The following is a 27,626-nucleotide window of genomic DNA, read 5'->3' as shown; positions in this document are numbered from 1 at the left end:
TTTTAGAGTCTCAAAAGACAAGGATGAAATGAAGCCTTCGGTAAACTGTGAAGAAGTACCTTAAGACTGTACTCCGGACAGGGCTTTCTAAGATGTGTATGAATATACCATACTCCGTTTAGGAACTGAACTACATGAAGCTGAGAAGTAAGCGAAGAACAATATACCTAGCCCTTGTAACAAGCTAAGAATGGCACTTGAAGCTGAAAGGAATTGAACGCTAAGCCCTTGGCAATACACTTGTGCCAAAAAAGAACTCTGGAAGGGTGCAAATGTTGAGAAGTACCCAAGAAAGGAAAAACCTCCAAAAAGAAGCAGAAGCCACAGGTGAAGACGTCTGTATCGCCTGGATAAGAGAAGAAACAACCTGCTTCGCATAACCCTTACACGTCAGCCATGACTTTTCAAAAGCTAGGTCATAATACCAAAGTAGTACGAATATCCATGTTGATCGGACCCTAGGTGAGCAAATCCAGAGATACCAGGAAACTCAACAGTCCGGCTGTCAAAAGACTCATCAGATCCGCATAGCAAGGATAGTGCAGCCAATCCAGAGATTCTACAAATACTGTGCCCTGAAAGCGAGCTTGAGATGGCAAATCTAAGCCATCATCAGCCAGGGGAAAACACTGAAAAAATAGAAACCAGAGGTGAGAAAGTAGCCACGCTACTACCCCCTCTGACTCCCACTCCCTGTGCCCGCCGAAGAAGCTAGGAAGATTAGAATTTTGAGATGAGGTCTAGTTCCAGGAAATCTCACTTCCATAAAAAGAGCTGGAACGCTTGATCCAAAATTCTCAATATCCAGGATGTAGAAGATTTCACTATTACTAACATTTACACTTTCTAGAGCGTACACAGGGCTGTACACTGTAACATACAATAAATGGGCCATGCTCAGATTTCGCAGGGAGAAAGTCTATCCAAACTCTTTTCCTGACCTGTAAAATGATCTGCCAACAGAAGAGGAAGATGAGGGTCCACCCATTGAAGTAGAACCACAACTTTAACCGCCAACTGAGTACATCACCTACTGCCCAGGCTGTAGAAAAATACCCCCATCATAATACTGACTGAAAAGACCTTCAGCATCATTCCGGAAGAATGGTCTGAAGCTCCAGAAACGGTAACCTGACCATGCTCCAGAGTAAAAGAACGAACAAGTACTGAGTCGCCTCTTAAGACCAGACTCCTGGAGCTGAAGATGGAAGGCAATGAGCTCCCCAACCCAACAGCCCGTGATGTTTGGTGACCATGAGTTAGTCCAGCAAAGACCGAGGCATTCCTTTGAAAAGAAAAATCTCGCTGAGCCACCAAATCATACAGAGCGATACTTGAGGAGCCTACCAAATAATTGGAGCCCTGAGATACCGGGAAGCACCAGAACAAAAGCGACTGCTATAGCGTTATAATGGGAAAGCAAGCCAAAGTTCCCAGTGGAGTCAGCAACATGGATCCTAGAACCTGTACAAAATCCCATACTCTTGGTCATGGTGACCGAAGAAGATTGCAAACCTGAGACTGTGACCCATCGCCCTAGTCTCTGGGAAGAAACACATTTCTCTCCTATATGAATAAAAACATCTCCCCGATATACCTATAAATAGTACAGGAGAAAAGAGCGCTGTGCAAATTTGAAGATTCACATACAAAGAACTGAGGAAAAGAAACCACCCTTTTCGTGTCAGTTAAATGACCCAACTGGAAGACGTCCAAATCAAGCAGTCAGTCAAGAAGAAAGTAAGTGAATTGCCTGGTAGTGCCAAAATGGTACCACTGCCGACATTTTCTAAAATGTTCTTGAAGCCTCGGGTAGGCGAAATGGCATGTGCCAAAACCGAAAGCATTGCTCCAAGAGAGGCAAGCAAACCTAGTGCCGATTCGGAGTCCATAGTGAAAATGTGAATATTCTCCCAGTTTTCCTGCAGAAATGTGTAACCCTGAGAAACTAATTCAGCAGAATGGGATTCAGCCTACCCAATGCCCCCGTCTTGGGCACCATGCAATAAGTGGAACAACGTCCCTTAGTTCCTGAAGAACTACAAGAACTGCCCTGAGGACCAATAACACTTAAAAGTGAAGCACAAAACATAGAGACTCCAAGAATGAACCGGAAACCTGAGGAGGATGCAAAGTTGCAAGCATCCTGAAAAATGTTCACAGCTCCCTGACCTGACATTATAGCGTCTTCCCCCTCATGAGAAAGCCTGAAGAGTCATTGGAAGAAGTCAAGATCCCCTCAGAATGAAGTGCAGAAAGTCAGGGAACTGCAGGATGAAAACTGTAGGATCTGTAAGAAGAAAGAAACTCTCCTAGGAAAAATCAAGTTTCGCAATGTAAAGAGGAGTATACTGGAACCATGAAAACAGTACTAACTCCATGCAATGTGAGCGAAATACGTATGTCCTTTAAAGTGAATACGTACTAGACGCAATCAGGATGCTGCATCTACCGCCCCATGGAAAACAACAGCATCCTAACAGGTATCAGAAAAGTTCACATCGCTAATGAGAGCTTCAGGGATGAGGCTAACAGCCACATAGCATGTGCTCCTCCGCTGGTTCGATAGAATAGGTAATGGGCTCCTGGTTAGAAGGAGCTGTACAGTCCTTCCTGTCTGGTCATGGGGTCCATCTAGCATGTGCCATGAGAAAATGGTAACAGGAGAAACCAGCGTGATAAGCATGGAAATCTGAAGTTCAGGCCCCCTCAGAAATAGAGAGAGAGTACTGGCCGTAGGAAGATGCGAAATATCATTATGCCCATAGAGACAGCCCGAACTTGGAAACTGTTTGTACTACCTTTAGGCATATATATCCTATACCACTACTAGACACATGCAGCGCAGCACAGAGGCCCAAATAAGAAGGACAGTTACCAACAGACAAAGATTCAATCTGCAGGGAGTCCAAGAGAGACAATGAGATACCCGTGTGAAATACAGGGCACTATCTTATTGCTGATCTCGCTGTGCAGTGATTTGCCGTATGTTGACCCAGTCCGGAGACAAACCGAGATTGAGTGACCTAGCACAGGTCAGAGTCTCTCTGGTAATCCCCTTGAGTGCTAACCCCAGAGTCCAATTAAACTAGCAGCTTCCTTCAAGTGAATACAGCAGGAACACAGACATAGACATATAAATCTGCCCAAGCTTGTCCCAAAGCTGATGAAACACGTACAACTTGTCTGAACCGGAAAGGAGAGAAGCCAAAGTCAGCTGGAAATAAACTACCGGAACACTGCAGCTCTCCCGCCATCGCCGGAGACCCAAGCGCGCACCTGATTCTTGCTGACACGTGGCCGCTGCATCAACGCTCCTAGAAACATAGTCGGATTCAAGCCCTGCAAAATTTACCCTGCCACGGCCAGCATAGAACGAAAATCAGACTCGGGGAATAACTAGAAGAACGGTGCGGTGCTTCCCACAGCGCCGGAAAAAACATGTCCCCTCTCATGCGCACTGCTATAAACCGGCACCTGCACAATCAGCTGCACATGGCCGCGACAAACACCGACGAAAAAGAGCCTCAGAATAAACAGGACTACTACTGCTGCACTGAAACCCAACAAGGAGAACAAGTGCGAGCATGAAATCGCACCGTTACTGCCACGCTGTAACCAACAAGGAAACCAAGCGTGTGCACGCAAAGGGCGGGAAAGTCCCGGCTCCCTCAACGGATTTCTAGTCATAAAATTTAGCCTCAATAAAATATCCATTCCTTAAACATATGTTGACCGAACCCTCAGTACTAAGACTCCCAAACAGAACCTGAAGTTCAAGCAACAGTAAAAAACACATACATACTCACAAGCTTGTTGTTAGGGCCAGTTGAAGCCAGTAAGAGCTGGTTGTGCAGCACTAATAGGGCAGAATGTAGCAATTGTGGTCTCCCTTTTTTTTTTTTTTTTTTTTAAACAGAAAAGGGAAAGAAGAAAAAATCCAGTCAGACCCTCTAGCAATGGAGGGAGGGTGAGGCAGGGACCTAGGGGGGTCCGGATGTAACCCCTAAAGCCGGCACCGTTCACCTGGACATCCCTGTCTCACTGAAAAGAAACCTCAACAGGAGAAAATAATTTTCCAGTCACAGCCAGAATTCAGAAGCTAGTTGAATAGCGACCATCACCTGCTGGGAGATAGAGCATACCGAAGATACAGGAGGAGTGCCAGCCAATAGGACCACCTGTTAATCAGTTTCTCTATCTCCACCTACTGGTAGATGTGTGCTATCCCATTGCTCTCTGGATTCATCTGCTGCTGTTGCTAAGGAAAGTTTAACATCTTTCCTTTCTCAGAACTGACACATAAGAATATAAGTTCACCCTCTCCAAGGTAGGGAGAACGAGAGGGCACTCTCTAAAATAGAAAGGGGATAGATTCCGTACAAACATAAGAAAGTTCTTTTTCACCCAGAGAGTGGTAGAAAACTGGAATGCTCTTCCGGAGTCTGTCATAGGAGAGAACACCCTCCAGGGATTCAAGACAAAGTTAGACAAGTTCCTGCTGAACCAGAGCGTACGAAGGTATGGCTAGTCTCAGTTAGGGCGCAGCTCTTTGACCAGAAGGCCGCCATGTGAGCGGACTTCTGGGCACGATGGACCACCGGTCTGACCCAGCAGCGGCAATTCTTAAGTTCTTATGTTAATTGCCGCTGCTGGGTCAGACCGATGGTCCATCGTGCCCAGTAGTCCGCTCACGCGGCAGCCCTTAGGTGAACGACCAGTGCCCTAACTGAGACTAGCCTTACCTGCATACGTTCTGGTTCAGCAGGAACTTGTCTAACTTTGTCTTGAATCCCTGGAGGGTGATTTCCCCTATAACAGCCTCCAGAACAGCGTTCCAGTTTTCTACCACTCTCTGGGTGAAGGAGAACTTCCTTACGTTTGTACGGAATCTAGCCCCTTTTAACTTTAGAGAGTGCTCTCTCGTTCTCTCTACCTTGGAGAGGGTGAACAACCTGTCTTTATCTACTAAGTCTATTCCCTTCATTATCTTGAATGTTTCGATCATGTCCCCTCTGTCTCCTCTTTTCAAGGGAGAAGAGGCCCAGTTTCTCTAATCTCTTGCTGTACGGCAATTCCTCCAGCCCCTTAACCATTGTAGTTGCTCTTCTCTGGACCCTTTTGAGTAGTACTGTGTCCTCCTTCATGTATGGCGACCAGTGCTGGACGCAGTATTTCAGGTGACGGCTTACCCAGGCCCAGTACAGCGGCATGATAACCTTTTCTGATCTGTTCGTGATCCCCTTCTTAATCATTCCTAGCATTCTGTTTGCCCTTTTCGCCGCTGCCACACATTGCGCAGATGGCTTCATCAACTTGTCGACCAGTACTTCCAAGTCTCTTTTCTGGGGAGTCTCTCCAAGTACTGCACCGACATCCTGTATTCATGTATAAGATTTTTGTTACCGACATGCATTACCTTACACTTATCCACGTTAAACCTAATTTGCCATGTCGCGTCCCATTTCTCAAGCGTGTTTATGTCATATTGCAGATCTTCACAATCCTCTTATGTCTTCACTACTCTGAATAACTTTGTATCGTCTGCAGGTCTTCACAATCCTCTTGCGTCTTCACTACTCTGAATAACTTCGTATCGTCTGCAAATTTAATCATCTCACTCGAACCAATTTCCAGGTCATTTATAAATATGTTGAAAAGCACGGGTTCAAACACCGAACCCTGCGGTACTCCACTCGTGATGCTTTTCCAATCTGAGTATTGAAAATAAAATCATTTTTCCTACCTTTGTTGTCTGGTGACTTTATTTTTCTGTGCTTTTAACTATGTTTCCAGGGCTTTCTTGTCCATTGACTGTTTTTCTCTCCGTCTTCACTTTCTGCCTTGCATCCACCTTTGGCATTAACTTAACATTCAATTTTTCTGCTTTCTTCTCAAAATCTACTTTTCCATGGCTTACCTTCCCTTCCTATCTCTCTCTCCTTCCCTCCCTATTTCCATGGCCTGACATCTGTCTCATTACCTCCTCTCCTCCACAGTGTAACATTTCTCTTTCCCTTCCTCTTTTCTGCCCCCTGCAGTCCATCTCCCTTCCCTTCCTCCTTTCAGGCCCCCCTTCCAGTCCAACATTTCTCCCTCCTTTCCACCAGTCCAACATTTTTTTTCTATCTTCCTCCTGCATGTTTCTCCTCTGGTTCTCCTTCCCTCAACATCTCTCTCTCTCCCTTCATGGGTCCAACTTTTCACTCTCTGCCATCTCCCCCTTCCCCAGTGTAACATTTCTCCTTTCCTCCTTTCTATCCTCCCCATCCATCTTGCCCTCTCCATGAGTCCAACACTTTCTGCCTCCTGCACGCTTTCTCTCTCTGTCCTTGCCTCTTCCCTCAGTGGCATCCCTCCTCCCCACCCCCCCAACCCAACATGCTGTCTCCCCATTCACCAACTCTCCCTCCCCTCCAGTGTGTAGCACCTTTCCTTTCCCTCTTTTTCTGCCAGGTCCAGCAGCACCTCTTCTCCTTTCCTTTTACCTCCCCCTGTCTAGCAGTACCCCTTCTCCCTTCCCTGCTTCCCTTGTCCAGCAGTACCCCTTCTCCCTTCCCTGCTTCCCTTGTCCAGCAGTACCCCTTCTCCCTTCTTTCTTCCCCTCCACTCTCCTCTATTTTGTGTCCTTCGGTCTGTTCGCGATTTTGCACACTGGGCAGGAAGCAAGGCTTTAGCACTGGCGTCGGCTGACTTGACACTTCCTGCTGCCGTCGCGTATGCTTGATCTCCTGCCTTCGCGTATCTGCTGGGACTCCTGACTTTGTCTTGTCTCTGCACCCCCGGACCAGCAGCAGCAGGCTAGAAAAAGGAGATAATGATTCCTGGCAGATACGTGAAGGCAGGAGTCCCGGCATAAGCAACGGCAGCAGGAAGTTTCAAGTCAGCTGATGCAGGCGCCAGAGCCTCTCTTCCTGCTCAGTGTGTGAGATCGAGTACAGACCGCGAGCTGCAAAATAAGACCTGGGGAGCCGCATGCAGCCCATAGGCCACGAGTTTGAGACCGCTGGTCTAGACCATCCCACCTTTTGATGATATCAAGCAAGAATATAGTGATTTCTATATGTAAGTGAGGTGGGCTTGCTGTTATTAGTGATTACTTTTTTTTGTTTTATTTTTCATGTACTGCAGATGAAGTATTTGGACTGAAGAGAGGGTGCAGTATAGACCCTGAGGAAGAAGTGAGGTCCAGGAACTTCCTGATTGGTCTGTTCTGTGTCATCTCTTTCCCCTAGAGGGTGCTGTTGCCTATGTCCAGGTTAACATGATACTAACAGAAAAAAAGAATTGGCAGGTATGAGATTTCATTTTATAGACAGATGGACTCAGTTTACCAAAGATTCTTGTATTTATATATCAATATCATCATAGAAGCATGCCATGCATAAAAAGCCATTTGTGCTAACTCTTTCCCCCCCCCCCCCCCCCCCCCGCCCACACACACACTTTTACTAAGCCATGGTAAAGGTTTCTACCGCGGCCTGGAGCATTAAATGCCTGATGCTGCCCCGATGCTTATAGCAATTCTATGAGCGTCAGTGTCGAAGCATTTAGTGCCCCGAGCCATGGTAGAAACCTCTACTACAGCTTACTAAAATAAGCTTAGTAAAAATACTACAGCTTAGTAAAATAGTATGTTTTAAGGGTACTATCAAACGGAAATATTTACCTTTAAAATTATTTTTGTTAGAAAGAATAATGTGTTATTTTAAATTGCTTCCTAAAATTTAGCTATTAAGAGCAATAATTTTATTCATTTTTGTAGATGTTTTCACTGCTACCACAAAAGAACATCAGCCAGCATCAGAGACAAAAAAGAACACCTTAGATGGAAAATCACCATTTCTGCACAATAAACTATTGGCATTTGGAAAAAATAAAGCTCTAATTTCTATTGATCTGAAGAAAAAGATAAACAGAACAGATCAGAGAAGGAATTCATCAGAAACACCATTATCTGATAATTTGAGTTCTTCTATGCAAGATATACACCCAGATATTTTTGACTATATTAATAACAGTAATATTAAAGAAAATTATACCTACTCAGTAGAAATACCAGAAAAGATAGTGCCTGGAAACTATTCATTATTTAGTACAAATGTGGCTAATTCAGCAATTAATTTTATGTGGGATTCACATCAAAATCTGAATCACTCTTTAGTTGTTGCTAATTTACAACTCTTTTTCACTTTATATCCAATACTTTCAAAGCAGTTTGATTGTAACACTTATATTTCCATAGATAGAAATTCTGAGCTAGAAAACTGTATTGACAAAGCATTTAGTGCATATTCTCAGTATAAAAATTTATTACTAAACACTCAATCAAAAATGTTGAACTTTGTGTCTGAATTAAATCCAAAAAAGAACAGACAGACAGATAAAAACAATTCTGTAATGTCTACATTAAATAGCACAATAGCCTCTATCACAGCTATGAAAAAGAAAAAGAAATACGTGAAAATAGCTGAAAAATGGTCAGAAGAGAAAAATGAGCCACTTTTAGATGTTCTCCAAGACAAGGTGATACCTCATGAAGAAGAATATATCAAAACACTGCAATCAAAGAAAAAATATTCATTCAATAAAAAAGAAAATTTATCATCAAATCCTATATTTTTTCAAACCATGTTTCACATAATCCACAATAGTGGCATAAAAAAACACATTTTACCAGAACTGAGCCAGAATAGCATACTTGGTCCACAGACCACAAATATTACATTTAGAGAGCTTAGAAATCCATGGAAAAGGGAAACAACTAAACCAATGAAAATGCATAAAATAGTTAAACCAGTTCTACACAATGACAATAAAAGAATCTTAGTTTCACTTACATTTAACATAAATCATGTCAGAAAAAATGCAAAAGATCAGAGCTCAGAATTCAACAAAGAATCTTCCAGAGATAAAACCAAGGGAAATACAATGAGCATGGTTACCTTCATTTTCTTGAAGAATAAAAGACAAAGTGATAAACCTATTTTTATGGGAAAATCACAGCTTTTAATAGAAAACCTGGGAATACTTATTGAGATGAACAATTGGAAAAGGAAAAGAAAGATGATCCTTAAGATGATACATATAAGAGAAAGTAAAAAGAATTCTGACCCCAAACTTATGAAATTAAAGAGAATAAAGCAATTCTTTCAAAGAGAAAGTACTTTATGTACTTTAAATCAATGTGCATCTCCAAAATTATTTTCATCAATTATCTTGTCTGGAAATAAAGATGCAAGATCATTTCATGCTAAAAGAATATCACAGAATGTACACATTTTTAAACTAACTTTAAAATTGGGTGAACAAGACAATAGCACAAATATAGGACTGGAGCAAAATGCTATACTACTTGATAATGGATTGCTTTTAAAGAAAAAACATGTCAGAATAGGAGGAAAATCGACAACACAAAGGTTGGCTTATACGCATTTTGATGAGCTGTATAGTAAGGTTGCTAATGATATAAAAAATCCCTATCAGTATGAAAATGTTAATAGAAATATTTTGGATACAAGAGAAATTTCTGCCATAACAGAAACAAGAGAGGACATGCCTTGGAATAGACACATACAGATTCTTAATTGGGGTTCTTCCCCTTTTCCCAGAAAATCTGGCCCTTCTAATTTTGATGATGTGGTGTTAAAATATCATAAAGAGATTTTACAAATTATATCTAACAAATATGCAATAAATAACAAATGGACATTGACTATCCATAATGTCAGAGTTCTAACAAGTGTTAAAAAAAGAAAGATGTCTTCTGCAGAAAGCATTTCTTCAGTGCCTGAAAACTATGTTTTTAAAGTCAAGAAAACAAGAAAGAAGCGATTAAAAAGAGAATTAAGAAATGATAACGAATCAATGTATTACAGGAAAGAACTTTCTGGAAAACAAATTAATTATTTTAAAGAGCTTTCAAGAATTCTAAAAGAAGTGAAAGATTTAAGTCAGCACAATGACACAAGAGGAGGCACAGATAACTCTGGAAGAAAATTCAGCAGTATTCAAAATATTCAAAAGTTGTTTACCACTAAAAAGATGAGTAATGGTGAAAACCCAGAGATGGAGCAAAATAGCAAAACTAAAATGAAACATCTTGTACCATACTATGTAGCAAAAAAGGACAATTATTTAGAAAATAAATCACTAGACATTAAAAATGATGTCCAAAATTCATCAGATGTAATCCAAAATATTGAAGTGTCATTTCCTTCAAAGAAACTAAATAAAGCAGAAATCACACTGAAAGAAAACAGCAGAGTTGATGAATTAAATACAGAAATTTTTGAACCACACCATAGTGAAACTAAGCCAGATTTTAAATTATCGGTACAATTTACTGAAAAAAATGCTCACCAAACTAAGTCATATCCTGTTTCAAATATTTTATTTTCTACACAAAGACATACAAACTTAGAAAATCGGCTGCAAAATGGAACTGGCAAATTCAGTATAAAATATGAACTTCAAAAAGCAAAGAACAAGAACTTTAAAAATGATTCAAAATATAGTGGTAATTCAACTGAAAGTATGAATATAGGAGCTGCAACTGAAAGTATGAATATAGGAGCTGCAACTGAAAGTATGAATATAGGAGCTGCAACTGAAAGTATGAATATAGGAGCTGCAACTGAAAGTATGAATATAGGAGCTGCAACTGAAAGTATGAATATAGGAGCTGCAACTGAGAGTATGAATGACCCACTTCTTATAAAAAGACAAAAGAAAGAAAAAGGCCTTATACGAGATCAATCTATCTTACAAAGCAAAGATAAAAAAATAAGCACGAAAACATTTGATTCATTATATAAACTGAAAATGGACAAGCATATAAAACCAAATCTTATGGATATTGTTAAGAAAATACCAGACTATAAAAGAAATAATGCATCAATAAATGTTCATATTGTAATGATTCCGAAAGGTATGTTTAATATGTACTTCCTCTCTTTTATCTATTATAAACTATCTGTTTTTTTTGTGATGCTGCAGTAGGAAAAAGGTAAATCGTTTGGAAGAAAAGTAAACTGGACAAGGAATATCAAGATTTATACTTCAGGTGGATAATATATAGTTAGTTTACCTAGTTGTATAGCCAGCCCTAAGCATTTGCCTCTGGCAATAAAATTAGGGTGCTGTGCTTGAAAATCTCTCATTGTAGCAGCACTGAGGATGTGTCTCCAGGGACTTCTGCCCAGGAGGGAAGGATTAAGGCAGCTGTTGTATTTGGTGATTCAATCATTAGATATGTAGATAGCTGGTAACTGAGCATGAGGATCGCCTGGTCATTTACCTGCCTGTTGTGAAGGTGGTGGACCTCGTGTGTAACTTAGATAGGATTTGAGATAGTGCTGGCTGTCCTGGTACATGTAAGTACCAATGACATAGGAAAATGTGGGAGGGAGGTTCTGGAAGCCAAATTTTGGCTGTTAGGTAGAAAGCTGAAATCCATATTCTCCAGGGTAGCATTTCGGAAATGCTCCTCGTTCTATGTGGAGGACCCAAGAGGCAGGCAGAGTTCCGAAGTTTCAGTGCGTGGTTGAGATGATGATGCAGGAATGAGGGATTTAGATTTGTTAGGAACTGGGCAACCTTCTGGGAAAGGGGGGGCTTATTCTGAAAGGATGGACTCCACCTTAATTGGGACAGAACCAGGCTGCTGGGACTAACGTTTAAAAAGGAGAGAGAGAGGAGCTTTTAAATTAAGATGAGGAGAAAGCCAAAAGTTGCCCAGCAGCTGATGGTTCGGTATGGAGTACCTTTGAAGGATACCACTGAAACATGATATTTAGGGAATCCCAATAGAGAAGTTATATAATGGTAAAAGAAAGCCAGGTATCCTTAAGTGGAAAGCAGAGTAAAGGACTCAAATTATCCCTGTCATCTTTTCAGCAGCCTGTAGATACAAGGAAACAACACAATTTGAAATGTCTATACAAATGCTAGAAGCCTAGAAAAATAAAATAGGAGAGTTAGAGTATATAGCACTAAGGGCTCCTTTTACTAAGCTGTGATAGCATTTTTTATCCCAGGACAAGCAGGCAGGTATTCTCATTAATGTGTGACGTGATCCAACGGAGCCCCGATGAAGACGCCTCACAAGCAGTCTTGCTTGAAGAAACTCGAAGTTTCGAGTCGCCCGCACCGCGCATGCACGAGTGCCTTCCCGCCCAACGCAGGGCTCATCTCCTCAGTTCTTACTTTTCCGCGGAGCGAGAAGTCCGTCTTCGACTCTCTGCGTGAAGTATTTTCACTTGTGCCTTCTGAAGTCCGCAGTTTTGGGTTAATTTTCTCTTAATCGCTGATTTTCATCGTACTTTTCTTGTTTTCAAAAAAAAAAAAAATTTCTTCCATCCGTTCGACCAAGCAGGCCACGTGGCCGCAGCCCCGCGGCTTCGATCTTGCGGTGGAGCTTTTTTGGCCTATGTCCCAGCCTGCGACCGGTTTTTAAAAAAGTGTTCCAGGTGCCAGCGCGCGATTTCCCTGACGGACCCTCATTAACGCTGTCTTCGGTGTCTTGGGCCTCAAAATCTACCGAAATCGTGCCGGCCTTGCTCAACACTTACAGCCCTTGCTTTCAAGCATCGTTGCATCTTGTGGGAGCAGCCTTACAACATGAAGTCTTCGATGGAGCTTTCGTCATCGAAGGGTGCTTCACCATCGACCTCAACCGAGGCTCTAAAAGCTCCCACACCTGCTTCTCCTAGCCTCATCAAACCTGCCTCGTTTGTACTGGCTCTGCCTTCGACGCCGGCTGCGGTGCCTTCCTCTGTCTCTTCAGGTCAGATAGCACAGCAGCTCATTCTCCCGGTAGTGCTTAAAGTGCCCAAGGCTTCTAAGTCCAAGCACTCTCACACTGCCTCGAGGGAACACGAAGCCCGTGCAGGTGGTCCCGTTGGATCCATCCTTGCCAGCTTCGTTTCAGACTTTACTGGAGAAGCAATTCATTCAGCTCTTTACCACAATGGGGCCGAAGCTTCTCTCTCAAATCCAGCCTGGGCATGCGGAGGTCTCCCGCGAGGTCGAGCCGCCTCCTATGCCTCAGTCGTACGCACATTCTCTACAGGGAGCAGAGTCTCTGCGAGTGTCTGGTCTGGCATCGATGCATGCATCGCAAGGAGCAGAGTCTTTGACCATGCCTCCCTTGGAACCGATACACTCGATGCAAGGAGTAGAGTCTTTGCGAGTGCCTCCGTTGGAACCTATACACTCGATGCAAGGAGCTGGGTCTTTGCGAGTGCCTCGTGGTTCTTCCAACCAACCACTTCTGCTTCGATCCACAGCCTCTAGCCCCATCCATTCTCTGAGTGCTTCGGCGGAGACACACTCGCCTCGAAGGTCGAGGCCCGCTTCGAGGCACAGCTCGCATCATCGATCGAGACATTCTTCGAAGCACTCATCCAGGCATGCCTCGCCCTATCGAAAGCAGCCTTTTCTTCAGTATTCTCCACCGTCTACTGCAACTCTTCCACTTCCGGATCTTGAGGACACGATGGGGTCTTTTTCTCCATCTAGATCCCCGACTTCATTGGATCAAGCTGCCTCGACGTCCTCGAGTCCCTCTCGAGGCCAGACTTTGGCAGATCAGCTGTCATTTTCTTCTTTTCTACATCAGATGGCAGCTGATTTGGACATTCAACTGGACACTGGGTCCAAATTTTCCAAGAAGTATCTCGAGACCATGCATCTCCTTCAACCTCCTGCTGAATCCCTCAAGCTTCCTCTTCATAAGCTGTTGGATCAAACTTTTGTCCGCTGTCTGGAAATTCCCTATTCCATTCCAGCTATTCCAGGGAAATTGGATTCCAGATACCGTACTGTCTATCACAAGGAGTTCGACAGTGCTCAATTGTCCCATCAATCCCTTCTGGTGGAATCTTCGTTGAAGCGTTCTCATCCTTCTCAAGTATATGCCACTGTCCCTCTGGGCAGGGAGGGCAAAACGATGGACAGATTTGGTCGTCGCATTTACCAGAACTCTATGATGACCTCCAGAGTCCTCAACTACAACTTTCACTTCATTACCTAGTTCGAGTTTTTTCTGTCCATCCTTCCCAAGTTTATGCCCTACTTGGATTCGCGGGCACATTTTGAGTGCCAGGAAGTCCTAGCATCATTGTCCCAACTTCGACTGCAACTTCTTCAGTCCTCATATGATGCCTTTGAGCTGTCTGCTCGGGCTACTGCTTGCTCGGTGGCCATGCGACGTCTGGCGTGGCTCCGCACCATCGATATGGACCCGAATCTGCAGGACCGGCTGGCTAATGTCCCTTGCGCTGGCACTGACCTCTTTGATGAGTCCATAGAGGCAGCAACCAAGAAGCTTTCAGACCACGAGAAGTCTTTTCAGTCTATTCTCCATCCTAAACCAAAGCCAGCTCCTTTTCGTCCTTCACGACCGCCTCTGATTTACCAACGGCGTTTTCCACCGAAACAGGCTCCTGCCATTCATTAGCCTGTAAAGAGGCAACATCCTCAGAAGCAGCAGAAGCCTCAGCCACCTGCTGTACCCAAGGATCCTCAGCCTTTTGACTGTCTCCTAGAGAGCATAACATCAGTCGTTTTGCCCTTTATCGTTTTTCCCCCTATCGGAGGTCGTCTCCATCAATTTTACCACCGATGGATGACTATTACAACCAATCTCTGGGTCCTTTCCATCGTCAGGGAGGGATACTCTCTTCATTTCCAACAAGTTCCTCCGGAACATCCTCCAAGAGAGTTTCCTTCCTCCTCTGCCCAGACCGCCCTTCTTCTTCAGGAAGCTCAAGCTTTGCTTCAGCTCCGAGCTATCGAGCCAGTTCCTTTGGCTCAGAAGAACAAGGGGGTTTTACTCCCGGTACTTCTTTGTTCCGAAAAAGATGGGCGATCTGCGACCTATTTTGAATCTCAGGGTGCTCAACAAGTTCCTAGTCAAAGAAAAATTTTGCATGTTGACTCTGGCATCTCTTTATCCCCTCCTCAAGCAGAACGACTGGTTATGCTCTCTGGATCTCAAGGAGGCCTACACTCACATCCCTATCCATCCGTCCTCCCGCCAATATCTTAGATTTCGGGTGGGGAGTCTACATTATCAGTACAGAGTGCTCCCCTTCGGCCTGGCCTCGTCACCCAGAGTCTTCACCAAGTGCCTGGTAGTGGTGGCCGCGGTGCTCAGGAACCATGGTCTTCAGGTGTTTCCCTACCTGGACGACTGGCTCATCAAGGATTCCACATCTCAGGGAGTCATCCTATCGACCCAGCGGACTGTCTGGTTCCTGCAGAGTCTGGGATTCAAAATCAACTTTCCGAAGTCCCATCTCCACCCTTCTCAGGCTCTTCCCTTCAACGGAGTTGTTCTGTATACTGTCCAACTCAGAGCGTTCCTTCCTCAACAATGTCTGGAGACTCCTCCATCTTTGGCAGTCAGTCTCCTCTCGCCTGTCCATCTCAGCGAGACACATGATGGTTCTTCTGGGTCATATGGCTTCCACAGTACATATGACTCCTTTTGCCAGACTTCACCTCAGAATTCCTCAGTGGACCCTGGCATCTCAATGGACGCAAGTTTCCGACCCTCTGACTCATCACATTCAGGTCACTCCTGCTCTGATACAGTCTCTTCGCTGGTGGATGCTCTCTTCCAATCTATCCAGAAGCTTACTTTTTCACACACACACCCCCATCAGAAGGTTATCACGACAGATTCTTCAACTTACGCTTGGGGGGCTCATCTAGATGGTCTCCATACTCAAGGTTATTGGACCAGTGCGGATCGTCAGTGCCACATCAATCTGCTGGAACTCAGGGCCATTTTCCATGCTCTCAACGCTTTTCAGCATCTACTTCGCGACCGTGTAGTCCTCATTCACACAGACAATCAAGTCGCCATGTATTATGTCAACAAGCATGGAGGCACAGGATCTGCCTCCCTCTGTCAGGAAGTTCTGAAAGTTTGGGATTGGGCAATTCGCCACACCTTTTTCAAAGCTGTCTACATTCAGGGGGCGGACAATGCTTTGGCGGACAACTTGAGTCGTCTTCTCCAGCCTCACGAATGGACTCTCCATTTCACGCCCCTTCATCACATCTTCTCTCTGTGGGGAACGCCTCAAATAGACCTCTTTGCAGCCCCCCAAAACTACAAACTGCCTCAGTTCTGCTCCAGGATCTACACTCCTCATTGCCTCGAGGCAGATGCTTTTCTTCTGGACTGGACAAATCTCTTTCTATATGCGTTTCCTCCGTTTCCTCTCATTCAAAAGACGCTGGTCAAGCTGAAGTCCGACCACGCCACCATGATTCTGGTTGCTCCTTGGTGGCTCAGACAACCCTGGTACTCCCTCCTTCTTCAACTCAGCAGCAGGGAGCCATACCTTCTGCCAGTTTTTCCCTCTCTGCTTACGCAGCATCAGGGATCTCTACTTCATCCCAACCTGCAGTCTCTCCACTCGACAGTTTGGTTTCTCTCAACATAGCTCCTCTACAGTTTTCTCAATCTGTGAGGGCTGTTTTGGAAGCTTCACGGAAGCCTACTACTAGACAATGCTATCACCAAAAATGGACTAGATTTTCTGCTTGGTGTTTTTCTCATCATAAGGAGCCTCAACTTTCCTTCTTATCTTCAGTTTTGGACTATCTGTTGCACCTTTCTCAGTCTGGTCTCAAGTCTACCTCAATCCGAGTCCACCTTAGTGCGATTGCTGTTTTCCATCAGCCTATTGAAGGGAAACCTCTCTCTGCTCATCCTGTGGTTTCCAGATTCATGAAAGGACTTTTCAATGTTAAACCTCCTCTCAAACCGCCTCCTGTGATTTGGGACCTCAATATTGTTCTTACTCAAACTGATGAAACCTCCATTTGAACCAATGGACAAGGCTCATCTGAAGTATCTCACTTGGAAAGTGGTGTTTCTCATTGGACTCACTTCTGCTCGACAGGTCAAACGTTGGTTGTGGACCCACCTTTTACAAGTGTCCAATCATGACAAGGTGGTTCTTTGCACTCATCCGAAATTCCTTCCTAAAGTGGTCCTCGGAGTTTCATCTCAACCAATCCATGTGCTTCCAGTGTTTTTTCCAAAGCCTCATTCTCATCCTGGAGAATCAGCTCTTCATACTCTGCACTGTAAGCGTGCTTTGGCTTTCTATTTGTAACACACCAAACCGCACAGAACTGCTCAACTTTTTGTCTCCTTTGATCCGAACAAGTTGGAACGTCCAATTTCTAAGCGTACCATCTCTAATTGGATGGCGGCTTGTATCTCATTCTGCTATGCCCAGGCTGGGTTTCCTCTTCACAGTAAAGTCACAGTCCATAAGGTCAGAGCAATGGCAGCTTCTGTGGCTTTCCTCAGATCTACACCTATTGAGGAAATTTGTAAAGCTGCTACTTGGTCCTTGGTTCATACCTTCACTTCTCATTATTGTCTGGATACTTTCTCCAGACGGGATGGACAGTTTGGCCAAACGGTATTGCAGAATTTATTCTCCTAAGTTGCCAACTCTCCCACCATCCCATATTGGTTAGCTTGGAGGTCACCCAATACCTGCCTGCTTGTCCTGGGATAAAGCACAGTTACTTACAGTAACAGGTGTTATCCAGGGACAGCAGGCAGCTATTCCCCCGACCCACCCACCTCCCTGGGTTGGCTTCTCTGCTAGCTATCTGAACTGAGGAGACGCGTCCTGCGTTGGGCGGGAAGGCACTCGTGCAAGCTTGGTGCGGGCTCGAAACTTCGAGTTTCTTCAAGCAAGACTGCTTGTGAGGCGTCCTCATCGGGGCTCCGTTGGATCACGTCACCCATTAGGGAGAATAGCTGCCTGCTGTCCCTGGATAACACCTGTTATGGTAAGTAACTGTGCTTAGCGAGCGCTAAACCCATGCTATGCGCTAGAACTAACGCCAGCTCAATGCTGGCGTTAGCGTCTAGCGCACGTGGCAATTAAGCGCGTGCTAAAACCGTTATCGCAGCTTAGTAAAAGGAGCCCTAAATTATGAGGTAGAGATAATAGCATCTTAGAGACGTGGTAGAAGGATGACAATCAGTGGGACACTTACATGGGTACAAATTATATCGCAAGGATAGAGTAGATCAAATTGGAAGGGGGGTTATGCTATATGTTAAAGAGGGCATGGATTCAAAATAAACATTCTGCATGACATAGATAGCAGTGTGGAATCCATATGGATAGAAATTACATGTGTGACGGGAAGGCATATACAGGCAGGGTTTTCTACCCTTCCTCCAGGAAAGAATGAACAGACATGAAATGTTTTCACAGACTAGGCAAGCTGGCAAATTGGGCAACATTATAATAATATGTGATTTTTAATTTCCAAAATTTCAGATAGGGCACAATAAATCTCATCTATTACAAAAACATACCCTATTGACAACCACGTGGAACACCTCCCACTAATTGTGTAGCCCACAATGATGAACACATAAAATACAAAACTGAAGTGGAGAAAAACTTCAGTTAGTCTTAATAGGTAAAAATACCTCTACTTCATTAATGTTGTCCATAACTTTTTAATTTTAATATCATATGAGTCCATAATATTTATTGGTTCTCATATAAAACCACACTTAGAGAGAGTATTGTTTCCGCATTTAGTATTATAAACGCACACTCGCAATCTTGATACAGTGGGAAAAAAGTCAAACATAGCCACTTTACTGTGCTGCATTGGGGGTTCACTTCCACCACATATATTCAAAGTCTATACTTCACATAATGGTGCTGGTAGTGGTGAAAGTGAACCCCTGATGAAGCTTCAGGTAAAAGTGGACTTCTGTGTTCCTGGCATGTAGAGATTCGTAAGTTAGATGCAAAATATTGATATAGAAAGCTAAAAAGAGAATATGAAGAGAAACTTGCTATAGAAGCAAAAAATCAGTAACAATTTTGTTAGGTACATCAGAAGCAGAAAACCTGTTAGGTAATCTGTGGGACTGTTGGATGATCAAGGAGCAAAAGGGACACTCAGGGAGGATAAGGCCATAGTGAAGAGACTGAATGAATTCTTTGCTTTAGTCTTTACAGAATAAGATCTACCTGAACCGTAAATGGTTTTCAAGGATGAAGATGCAGAGGAACTGAAAAGAAATCTCAGTGAACCCGAAAGACATACTAAGTCAAATTGACATGCTAATGATAAATCACCTGGACCAGATGGTAGGCATCCCAGAGTACTGAAAGAACTCAAACATGAAATTGCTAATCTGCTGTTAGTGATCTGTAACTTGTTGCTAAAATCGTCTGTAGTAGTACTGCCCGATTCAGGAAAAAAATTTCCATTTGATTCAGTCTATTGAATCGATTTTTCGATTTGATTTTTCCACCCAATTGGGTGTTGTTGTTTTGTTTTTTTTCAAACATCCTGCTGGGTTTATTTCATAGCCTCTTCACCCCATTTGCCCTCTCCCACCCACACTGGCGCTGCGGTGTAAACAAAATAAACAAACAAAAAAATATTTTCCTCTCTGTTAAATCCTAGCTCACGTTCGCGGTCTAATACTAGCTCTGGCAGGATACACATTTCAAATCTGACACATTGTAATCATAAAACAGAAAATAAAATTATTTTTTCTACCTTTTGTTGTCTGGTCATTATTCAAATCATTTTGTTCCCAGGCTCTTTCTTCTGATAACTCGTTTGACAGAGTTTCTTGCCTATTTGTCATTTTCTTCTTTCTCCATGCTAACCATCCCATCTCTGGTCCTCCCCCTTCCATTTCCCTTCCCTCCTCTGGAGGTCTGGCATCTTTCCTTTTTTCGTCTCTATTCCCATAGCTGCAGTGATTGACCCCACCATTCCCAGATTCAACATATCTCCTTTTCTCAACTACCCTTTCATCCAGCATCTCTCCCTCCTTTCCCACCTTCCCCTCCTTTCTTTTTCTAACTACCCTACTATCCAGTATCTCTAGCCCCCCCCTCTATACCATCCCTTGTGTCCAACTTCTCTCCCTCTCCTGTTTTTTAGATCCATTATTTCTTCTATCCCTCCCCATCTCCCCTCTCCATGATCTCCCCCAAGTTAATTTCTCCCTCCCCCAAGTCCATCCTCCCCTCTCCATGATCTCCCCAAGTCCATCTTCCTCCCCCCCCCGCCACCAAGTTCATCTCTCCCATCCATCTTCTCCCCATCTCTCATTCTCCAGCCAACCAACTCCCCCAAGTCCATCTCCCCTTTCCCCCATCTACATTTATTCTGACATTACAACATGTTGCCGTGGCGATAGTGATTTAGCAATCCACTCCTGCCGCTACTCCTTGCGTTTTCTCTCCATTGCGACCTGCCCTCAGTAAAAACTTCCTGTTTCCGCTTGGGGGGGTCGAATGGAGAGAAGATGCCCAGAGTAGCAGCAGGGTAGTGAATTGCATTTGCTACTGCTTCTTTTGCCTGGCCAGGGAGGAGAGGAGAAATACTTCTGGCCAGGGAGGAGAGAGCCTTGCTGCTGCCGATCTGCACACAGAGACCCATTCGGGCTTTCCTTCTACCACCGGAGTCCTTGCTTCTGATGCAACTTCCAGGTTCACAAAACCGGAAGTTACATTAGATGGAAAGACTTCGGTGGCAGAGGGATAGCCCGAACAGGTCTCTAGCAAGGGGAGCCGACGAATCGGTAAGTTCAGTTTTTTTCCCAAAACAAATTGATTCGAATGGATTCACCCGAAGTGAATCATGAATTGATTTGAATTGCAAATCGGGCAGCACTAGTCTGTAGTACCTGAATTTTGGAGGGTGGCCAATGTTACGCTAGTTTTTATAAAAGGTTCCTGGGGAGATCCGGGAAATTATAGATCAGTAAGCCTGACTTTAGTACCAGGCAAAATAGTGGAAACAATTGTAAAAGAAATAAAATTGTGGAACACGTAGACAAACATGATTTAATGGGAGAGAGTCAGCATGGGTTTAGCCAAGGAAGTCTTGTCTCACCAATTTGCTTGACTTCTTTGAAGGTATGAACAAACATGGATAAAGGTGGGCCAGTTGATGTAGTGTTTCTAGATTTTCAGAAAGCTTTTGACAAAGTTCTTCACAAGAGGCTCCTGAGAAAATCAAAGAGTCATGGGATAGGAGGCAATATTCAGTTGTGGATTAGGAATTGGTTATCAGACAAAAAACAGGATAGGGTTAAATGTCCATTAGGAGGGTAAACAGTGGTAAATAATGAAGTGCCACAGGGATCTATTCTGGGACCAGTGCTATTTAACTTATTTATAAATGATCTGGAAATTGGAACGGCGAGTGAGGCAATTAAATTTGCAGATGACACTAAACTGTTTAAAGTTAAAGCACATGCACACACTGGAAAATTGCAGGCAGACTTAAGGAAATTGGACGACTGGGCATCCAAATGGTAGTTGAAATTTAATGTGGGACAAATGCAAAGTAAATGCACATTGGGAATAATAATTGAAATCATAAATTACCAGATGCTAAGTTTCACCTTGGGGATCAGCACCCAAGAAAAAGATCCGAGTGTCATTGTAGACAGACTTTCACGCAATGTGTAGTGGCATCCAAAAAAGCAAACAAAATGGTAGAAATTATTAGAAGAGGGTTGGTTAAAGACTAAGAATGCTGTAATGTCTCTGTATTTCCTCCATGATGTGACCTCACCTTGAATATTGTGTTCAATTCTGGCACCTTATCTCAAAAAAGAAGGAGCGACCAAGATGATAAAGGGGTTGAAACTCCTCTCTTCATGAGGAAAGACTAAAGAGGTTAGGGCTCTTCAGACTGTTAAGGGAGATATGATGAAGTCTACATAATTTCGAGTCATGTAGATTTTTTTATGCCATAAAAAATTACAAAGACTAGGGCAGTGTTTCTCAACTCTGTCCTAGAGTACCCCCTTGCTAGTCAGATTTTCAGGATATCCTCAATGAATATACATAAAGTTAATTTGCATACACAGCCTCCATTATATTCAAATGAAGACGAGGTATTGGGCTAGATGGAATCATTGGTCTGACCCAGTAAGGTTATTCTAATGTTCTTAAGGCCTGCCATCCTTCCACCCCTTCCCAACAGCAGTGTTTGTTAGAGAAAGCAGGAAATTGGCAGCACCTTGAGCACCCTCGGGTACTCGAAGGGCCATTCTGTTCTGTGTTTTCCATTGCAGACTTGGCAAAGGAAGAAGGTAGGGTGGCGTTGGTGGCAGATGAAAAGGAAGAGGCAAGGTATGCTGGACACTTTGTTAGGAAAGTAAGAAAGGAGAGATGCTGGACAGCTTGAGGGAAGTAGGGAAGGAGACAGATGCTAGACACTTGGTGGAGGAAGAGAAGGAGAGATAGGCACAGGATTGGAGGTGAGAGAGGGAAGAAGTTGGACTGAGGGGTGTTAATAGAAAGGAGGATGATAGATATGGGGGTAGAGAATAGAAGGGGAGGCGCTGGATGAGTTAGGGAAGGAACAGAAGATTCTAAATTTGAGGAAGGGCGTTGCTAGGAACCAATGGGGGGATATGGACAGGGAGAGATGCTGGACTGTGGGATGGGAGGGTGCAAGTAAAGAGCATTATCCCAGGACAAGCAGGCAGGTATTCTCACTAGTGGGTGATGTCATCCGCGACAGAAGCCCGACACGGACATCTTGAAAGAATGTCTTGCTTGAAGAAACTTAGAAGTTTAGAGATGCCCGCTCCGCGCATGCGCCAGGTGCCTTCCCGCCCGAATGTACCGGGCGTGTCTCCCTCAGTTTCTTTCTTCTCCGCGGAGCTGAGAAGTTTGTCTTCATTCTGCGCTGACTGAATTTCGTTTTTTGCCTCTTTAACCCGCGTTTTTTGTTTATTTTCTTTGACTTTTATTTCAATTTTACTTTATTTTTTCTAAAAAAAACTTAAAATTATTTCTTCCGGCGGTTCGGCGGGCCGGCCTCGTGGCTGCGGCCTAGCGCACTTCGACCTTGCAGCGTCGATTTTCCGGCCTATGTCCCGACAATCACCGGCTTTAAAAAGTGCAGCAAGTGCCAGCGTGCGATTTCGCTACGGACCCGCACCGACGCTGCCTTCAGTGTCTTGGTCGGAACACGTTCCGAAATCGTTGCCGCCTTGTTCCACGCTCACTGCGCGCGCTCGTTTAAGCGGCGCTGCTTGCTCTGGGACGTCGATGTTCAAGATGGAGACTGCCAAGGACATCTCTGTCTGCTGCGGCTGTTGAGGTTTCGCCGGTCCATTTGAAACCTACATCTGCGACTCCTGCATCGAGCATCGTGAAGCCGCATCGTTGCCCCGGCTTCAGCTTCGAGTTCAGCATCGGCGCCTGCCTCCAATCTCCCTCGGTTCAGGTGCCAGCCTTCCACTGTCCCTCCCTGTGGTCATCAAAGTGCCCTAAAGCTAGCAAGCAGAAGCACTTGGCCAGAAGGAACGCGAAGACCGTGCAGGAGGACCCCCCTTTCGGTGCGGATCCCTCCATATCGACTTCGCTTCGATCCCTGCTAGAAGCTCAGTTTGTCGAGCTTATGCACACTATGGGACCCCGGCTTATCGCCAACATTCAAGGTGAAATTCCGACCCCGGTTTCAGGGGGCGGTCCGCCCCCTCCCCCCCTCGTCGTTCGATCTCTCTGCTCGCCGAGGGGATCGGCGGAGGCAGCGGAATCCTTCAGGAGGGCTTTCCCTTCCTGAGATGCCCACCTTTGGAGCCCATCACACCTCCACGACAACAGGGTGCTGGGGCGGCTCCTGATAATCGTAGTCCTGGGCATACTGCATCGCAAGAGGAGTTCTTCCGCACTCCATACCAGACATGGGTGGCGCTGCGTGAATCGCATCTCTGCCACCTCTGCGATCCACTGCACTCGAGCCCTATCCATTCCTTTGAGGCTTCGAAGGATTCATTCGATGCATAGAAGATCTCGTTCTCCGTCCCGTCACCGGGAGGGGCATCGATCTCGGCACTCTTCTCGGCACTCCTCACGCCATTCGGAGGTGTCTCCGCAGAAAAAGATACAGCGTTTGGGGTACTCCTCGTCGGATGTGTCCCAGCCGGAGGGGCCAGAGTATGAGGAACCATCTACCTCCTATTCTCCATGCCGATCTCAGCTCTCCTGGACCCGGAGGCTTCCACTTCTTCTAGTCCGTCTCGTCGGCACTGGCCTTGGCAGACCAACTGTCTTTCTCATCCTTTCTCCGACAGATGGCGGATGACTTGGATGTGACTTTGGACACTGGGTCCCAAATATTCTAAAGAGTATTTGGATACCATGCATTTACCTCACCCCTCCGGCGAGACACTTCGGCTTCCTCTACATAAGCTGCTGGACCAGACTTTCATGCGCTGTTTTTGAGGACACCGTATTCCATGCCTGCAGTTCCCAGTAAACTGGATGCTCGATACCGCATCGTTCACCACAAGGGGTTTGAGGGAGCTCAACTTTCTCATCAGTCCCTTCTAGTCGAGTCCTCTCTCAAACGTTCTCACCCCTCCCAAGTCTATGCTTCCGTGCCTTCCGGGCAGGGAGGGAGAACGATGGATAAGTATTGGTAGACGTATCTATCAGAACTCGATGATGGCGACTCGAGTGCTCAATTACAATTTTTTCTTCTCTTCATACTTGGATTTTTTTCTTGCCGGTGCTCCGCCAAGTTCATTCCTTTCATCGATGCCCAGGCTCGTTTCCAGTTTGAAGCTGGTGGTGGCGACCCTGTCCCAGTTACGTCTTCAACTGATGCAATCCTCCTACGATGCCTTCGAGCTTTCGGCTCGAGCTGCGCATGTTCGGTTGCCATGCGTCGCCTGGCGTGGCTTCGAACCATCGTATGGATCCGAACCTCCAAGACAGAATTGCAAATGTACCTTGTGCAGGAGCGGATCTATTTGCTTGAGTCTATAGAACTGTATACTAAAAGTTGTCGGACCATGAAAAGTCTTTTCAATCTATTCTGCGTCCTAAACCAAAGCCTCAGCAGTCTCGTCCCTCTAGACCGCCGCAAATTTACCAGCGGCGTTATCACAGAGGCCAGACTCCTCCCTGCGAGACAGCCTGCGAAGAGACAGCACCTCCGCAGAAGACCTCAGCAGAAGCTCAGATGCCGGCTGCACCCAAGGCTACTCAGCCTTTTTGACTCTCTTCCAGGGAGCATAACCAACGTTCTGTCTTCCCCTGTTTTTCCCAAGGGGTCGTCTCCATCATTTTTGTCATCGATGGGAGTCAATCACACACAGACCTTTGGGTCCTTACCATCGTAAGAGAGGGATACTCTCTTCATTTCCAACGGGTCCCCCGGACCACCCTCCAAGAGAGTATCCTTCCAACTTAACGCAGACCGCTCTTCTTCTCCAGGAGGCTCAGGCTTTGCTTCGGCTTCGGGCCCGTCGAGCCGGTCCCGTATAGATCAGCAAAACCAAGGGTTTTTACCTCCGGTATTTCCTGGTTCCGAAGAAGACGGGCGATCTGCGAGACCCATTTTGGACCTTCGAGTCCTCAACAAGTTTTTGGTCAAGGAGCGGTTCCGTATGCTGACCCTTGCCTCTCTCTATCCCCTCCTCGAGCAGAAACGATTGGTTATGCTCTCTGGACCTCAAGGAGGCCTACACTCACATCCCGATTCATCCAGCCTCCGCAAGTTCCTCAGATTTCGGGTGGGACATCTACATCTGCAGTATCGAGTGCTTCCATTCGGCCTTTCCTCTTCGCCCAGAGTCTTCACGAAGTGTCTGGTGGGTGGTGGCCGCTGCACTCCAGGACATGGGTCTCCAGGTGTTTCCATACCTCGACGACTGGCTCATCAAGGCCCCGTCGGCTCCAGAGGTCATTTCGGCGACCTTGGACTACGATTTGTTTTCTGCAGAACTTGGGCTTCGAGATCAACTTTCCCAAGGTCACATCTTCAGCCCACCAGACTCTCCCCTTTATCGGGGCGGTCCTGGATACCATCCAACTTCGAGCTTTCCTTCCTCCTCAGCGCATGGATGCTCTTCTTCTACTCTGCCGTCGGTGTCTTCTCGCCCGTCCATCTCAGCGAGACACATGATAGTCCTCTTGGGTCACATGGCATCCACAGTTCATGTGACGCCCTTTTGCCAGACTACATCTCAGAATTCCTCAATGGACCTTGGCATCTCAGTGGACTCAGGTGTCCGACCCGTTTGTCCCGCCACATTGTAGTCACACCTGCTCTACGGCAGTCTCTTCTCTGGTGGATGACCTCTTCGAATCTATCCAGAGGTTTACTGTTTCACTCTCCTCCCCACCAGAAAGTTCTCACCACCGATTCATCGAACTATGCATGGGGAGCTCATCTGGATGGTCTTCGCACTCAGGGGTTCTGGACCAGTGCGGAACGACTCCATCAAATCAATTTTCTGGAGCTCAGAGCCATCTTCAATGCTCTTCAAGCTTTTCAACATCTGCTTCACGACATGGTGGTCCTAATTCGCACCGACAATCAGGTCGCCATGTATTATGTCAACAAACAAGGGGGCACGGGCTCGGCCCCTCTTTGCCAGGAAGCTCTTCGAGTCTGGGATTGGGCGGTCCGCCACAACACCTTCCTCGGGGCTGTCTACATTCAGGGGACAGACAATGTCTTGGCAGACAAATTGAGTCGTCTTCTCCAACCTCACGAATGGACGCTCCATTCCAAGCCCCTTCATCAGGTCTTTGCACAGTGGGGGACGCCTCAGATAGACCTCTTTGCAGCCCCCCACAACTTCAAACTGCCTCAGTTTTGCTCCAGGATCTACACTCCTCATCGCCTCGAGGCAGACGCCTTTCTTCTGGATTGGGGGAATCGCTTCCTATATGCGTTCCCTCCATTTCCTCTCATTCAGAAGACTCTGGTCAAGTTGAGATCAGGCCATGCCACCATGATTCTAATTGCTCCTCGGTGGCCCAGACAACCTTGGTTCTCCCTTCTACTTCAACTCAGCAGCAGGGAGCCAATACTTCTTCCAGTGTTTCCTTCACTACTCACTCAACATCAAGGTTCACTTCTTCATCCCAATCTGCAGTCCCTCCACCTGACAGCTTGGTTCCTTTCAACATAACTCCTCATCAGTTTTCTCAAGCAGTGAGGGAGGTCTTGGAGGCTTCCAGGAAGCCTGCTACTCGACAATGCTACTCCCAAAAATGGACTAGATTCTCCTCCTGGTGTATTTCCAATGCCACGGAACCTCAGCGAGCTTCCCTTTCTTCTGTACTGGATTACCTTCTACACCTATCTCAGTCTGGTCTCAAATCTACCTCCATACGAGTCCACCTGAGTGCTATTGCGGCTTTCCATCAGCCTTTACAGGGGAAACCTTTGTCTGCTCATCCTGTGGTTTCCAGATTTATGAAACGTCTTTTTCATGTTAACCCTCCTATCAAACCTCCTCCTGTGGTTTGGGATCTCAATGTTGTCCTGTCTCATCTCATGAAGCCTCCGTTTGAACCTCTCAACAAGGCTCCACTTAAGTATCTCACCTGGAAGGTGGTTTTTCTGGTGGCCCTCACGTCTGCTCGCCGGGTCAGTGAGCTTCAGGCCCTAGTGGCGGATCCACCGTTCACTGTATTCCATCATGACAAGGTGGTTCTTCGTACTCATCCGAAATTCCTGCCTAAAGTGGTCTCTGAATTTCACATCAACCAATCCATCGTGCTTCCAGTGTTCTTTCCAAAGCCTCATTCTCATCCTGGGGAAGC

The 27,626-nt window shown here is 45.4% G+C and overlaps 1 protein-coding gene across 6 annotated transcripts in view; it reads left to right on the top strand.

The window, feature by feature from the left end:
- LOC117346033 overlaps window positions 1-27,626 on the top strand; it is a 113,089-nt gene that overhangs the window by 32,137 nt on the left and 53,326 nt on the right. For 3 of the 6 annotated variants that reach the window (XM_033915256.1, XM_033915257.1, XM_033915258.1), the window contains 2 exons: window positions 7,132-7,294; window positions 7,766-10,930. In XM_033915256.1, coding sequence (XP_033771147.1) covers window positions 7,978-10,930 — 2,953 coding nt within the window. In that variant the 5' untranslated portion in view covers window positions 7,132-7,294; window positions 7,766-7,977. The remainder of the gene's footprint in view (window positions 1-7,131; window positions 7,295-7,765; window positions 10,931-27,626) is intronic. The other 3 variants (XM_033915255.1, XM_033915254.1, XM_033915253.1) reach the window with 1 other exon arrangement.

The sequence above is a fragment of the Geotrypetes seraphini genome, chromosome 12, assembly GCF_902459505.1.
Source record: "Geotrypetes seraphini chromosome 12, aGeoSer1.1, whole genome shotgun sequence".
Taxonomy (NCBI): domain Eukaryota; kingdom Metazoa; phylum Chordata; class Amphibia; order Gymnophiona; family Dermophiidae; genus Geotrypetes; species Geotrypetes seraphini.
This window is presented reverse-complemented; position numbering and strand designations above follow the sequence as displayed.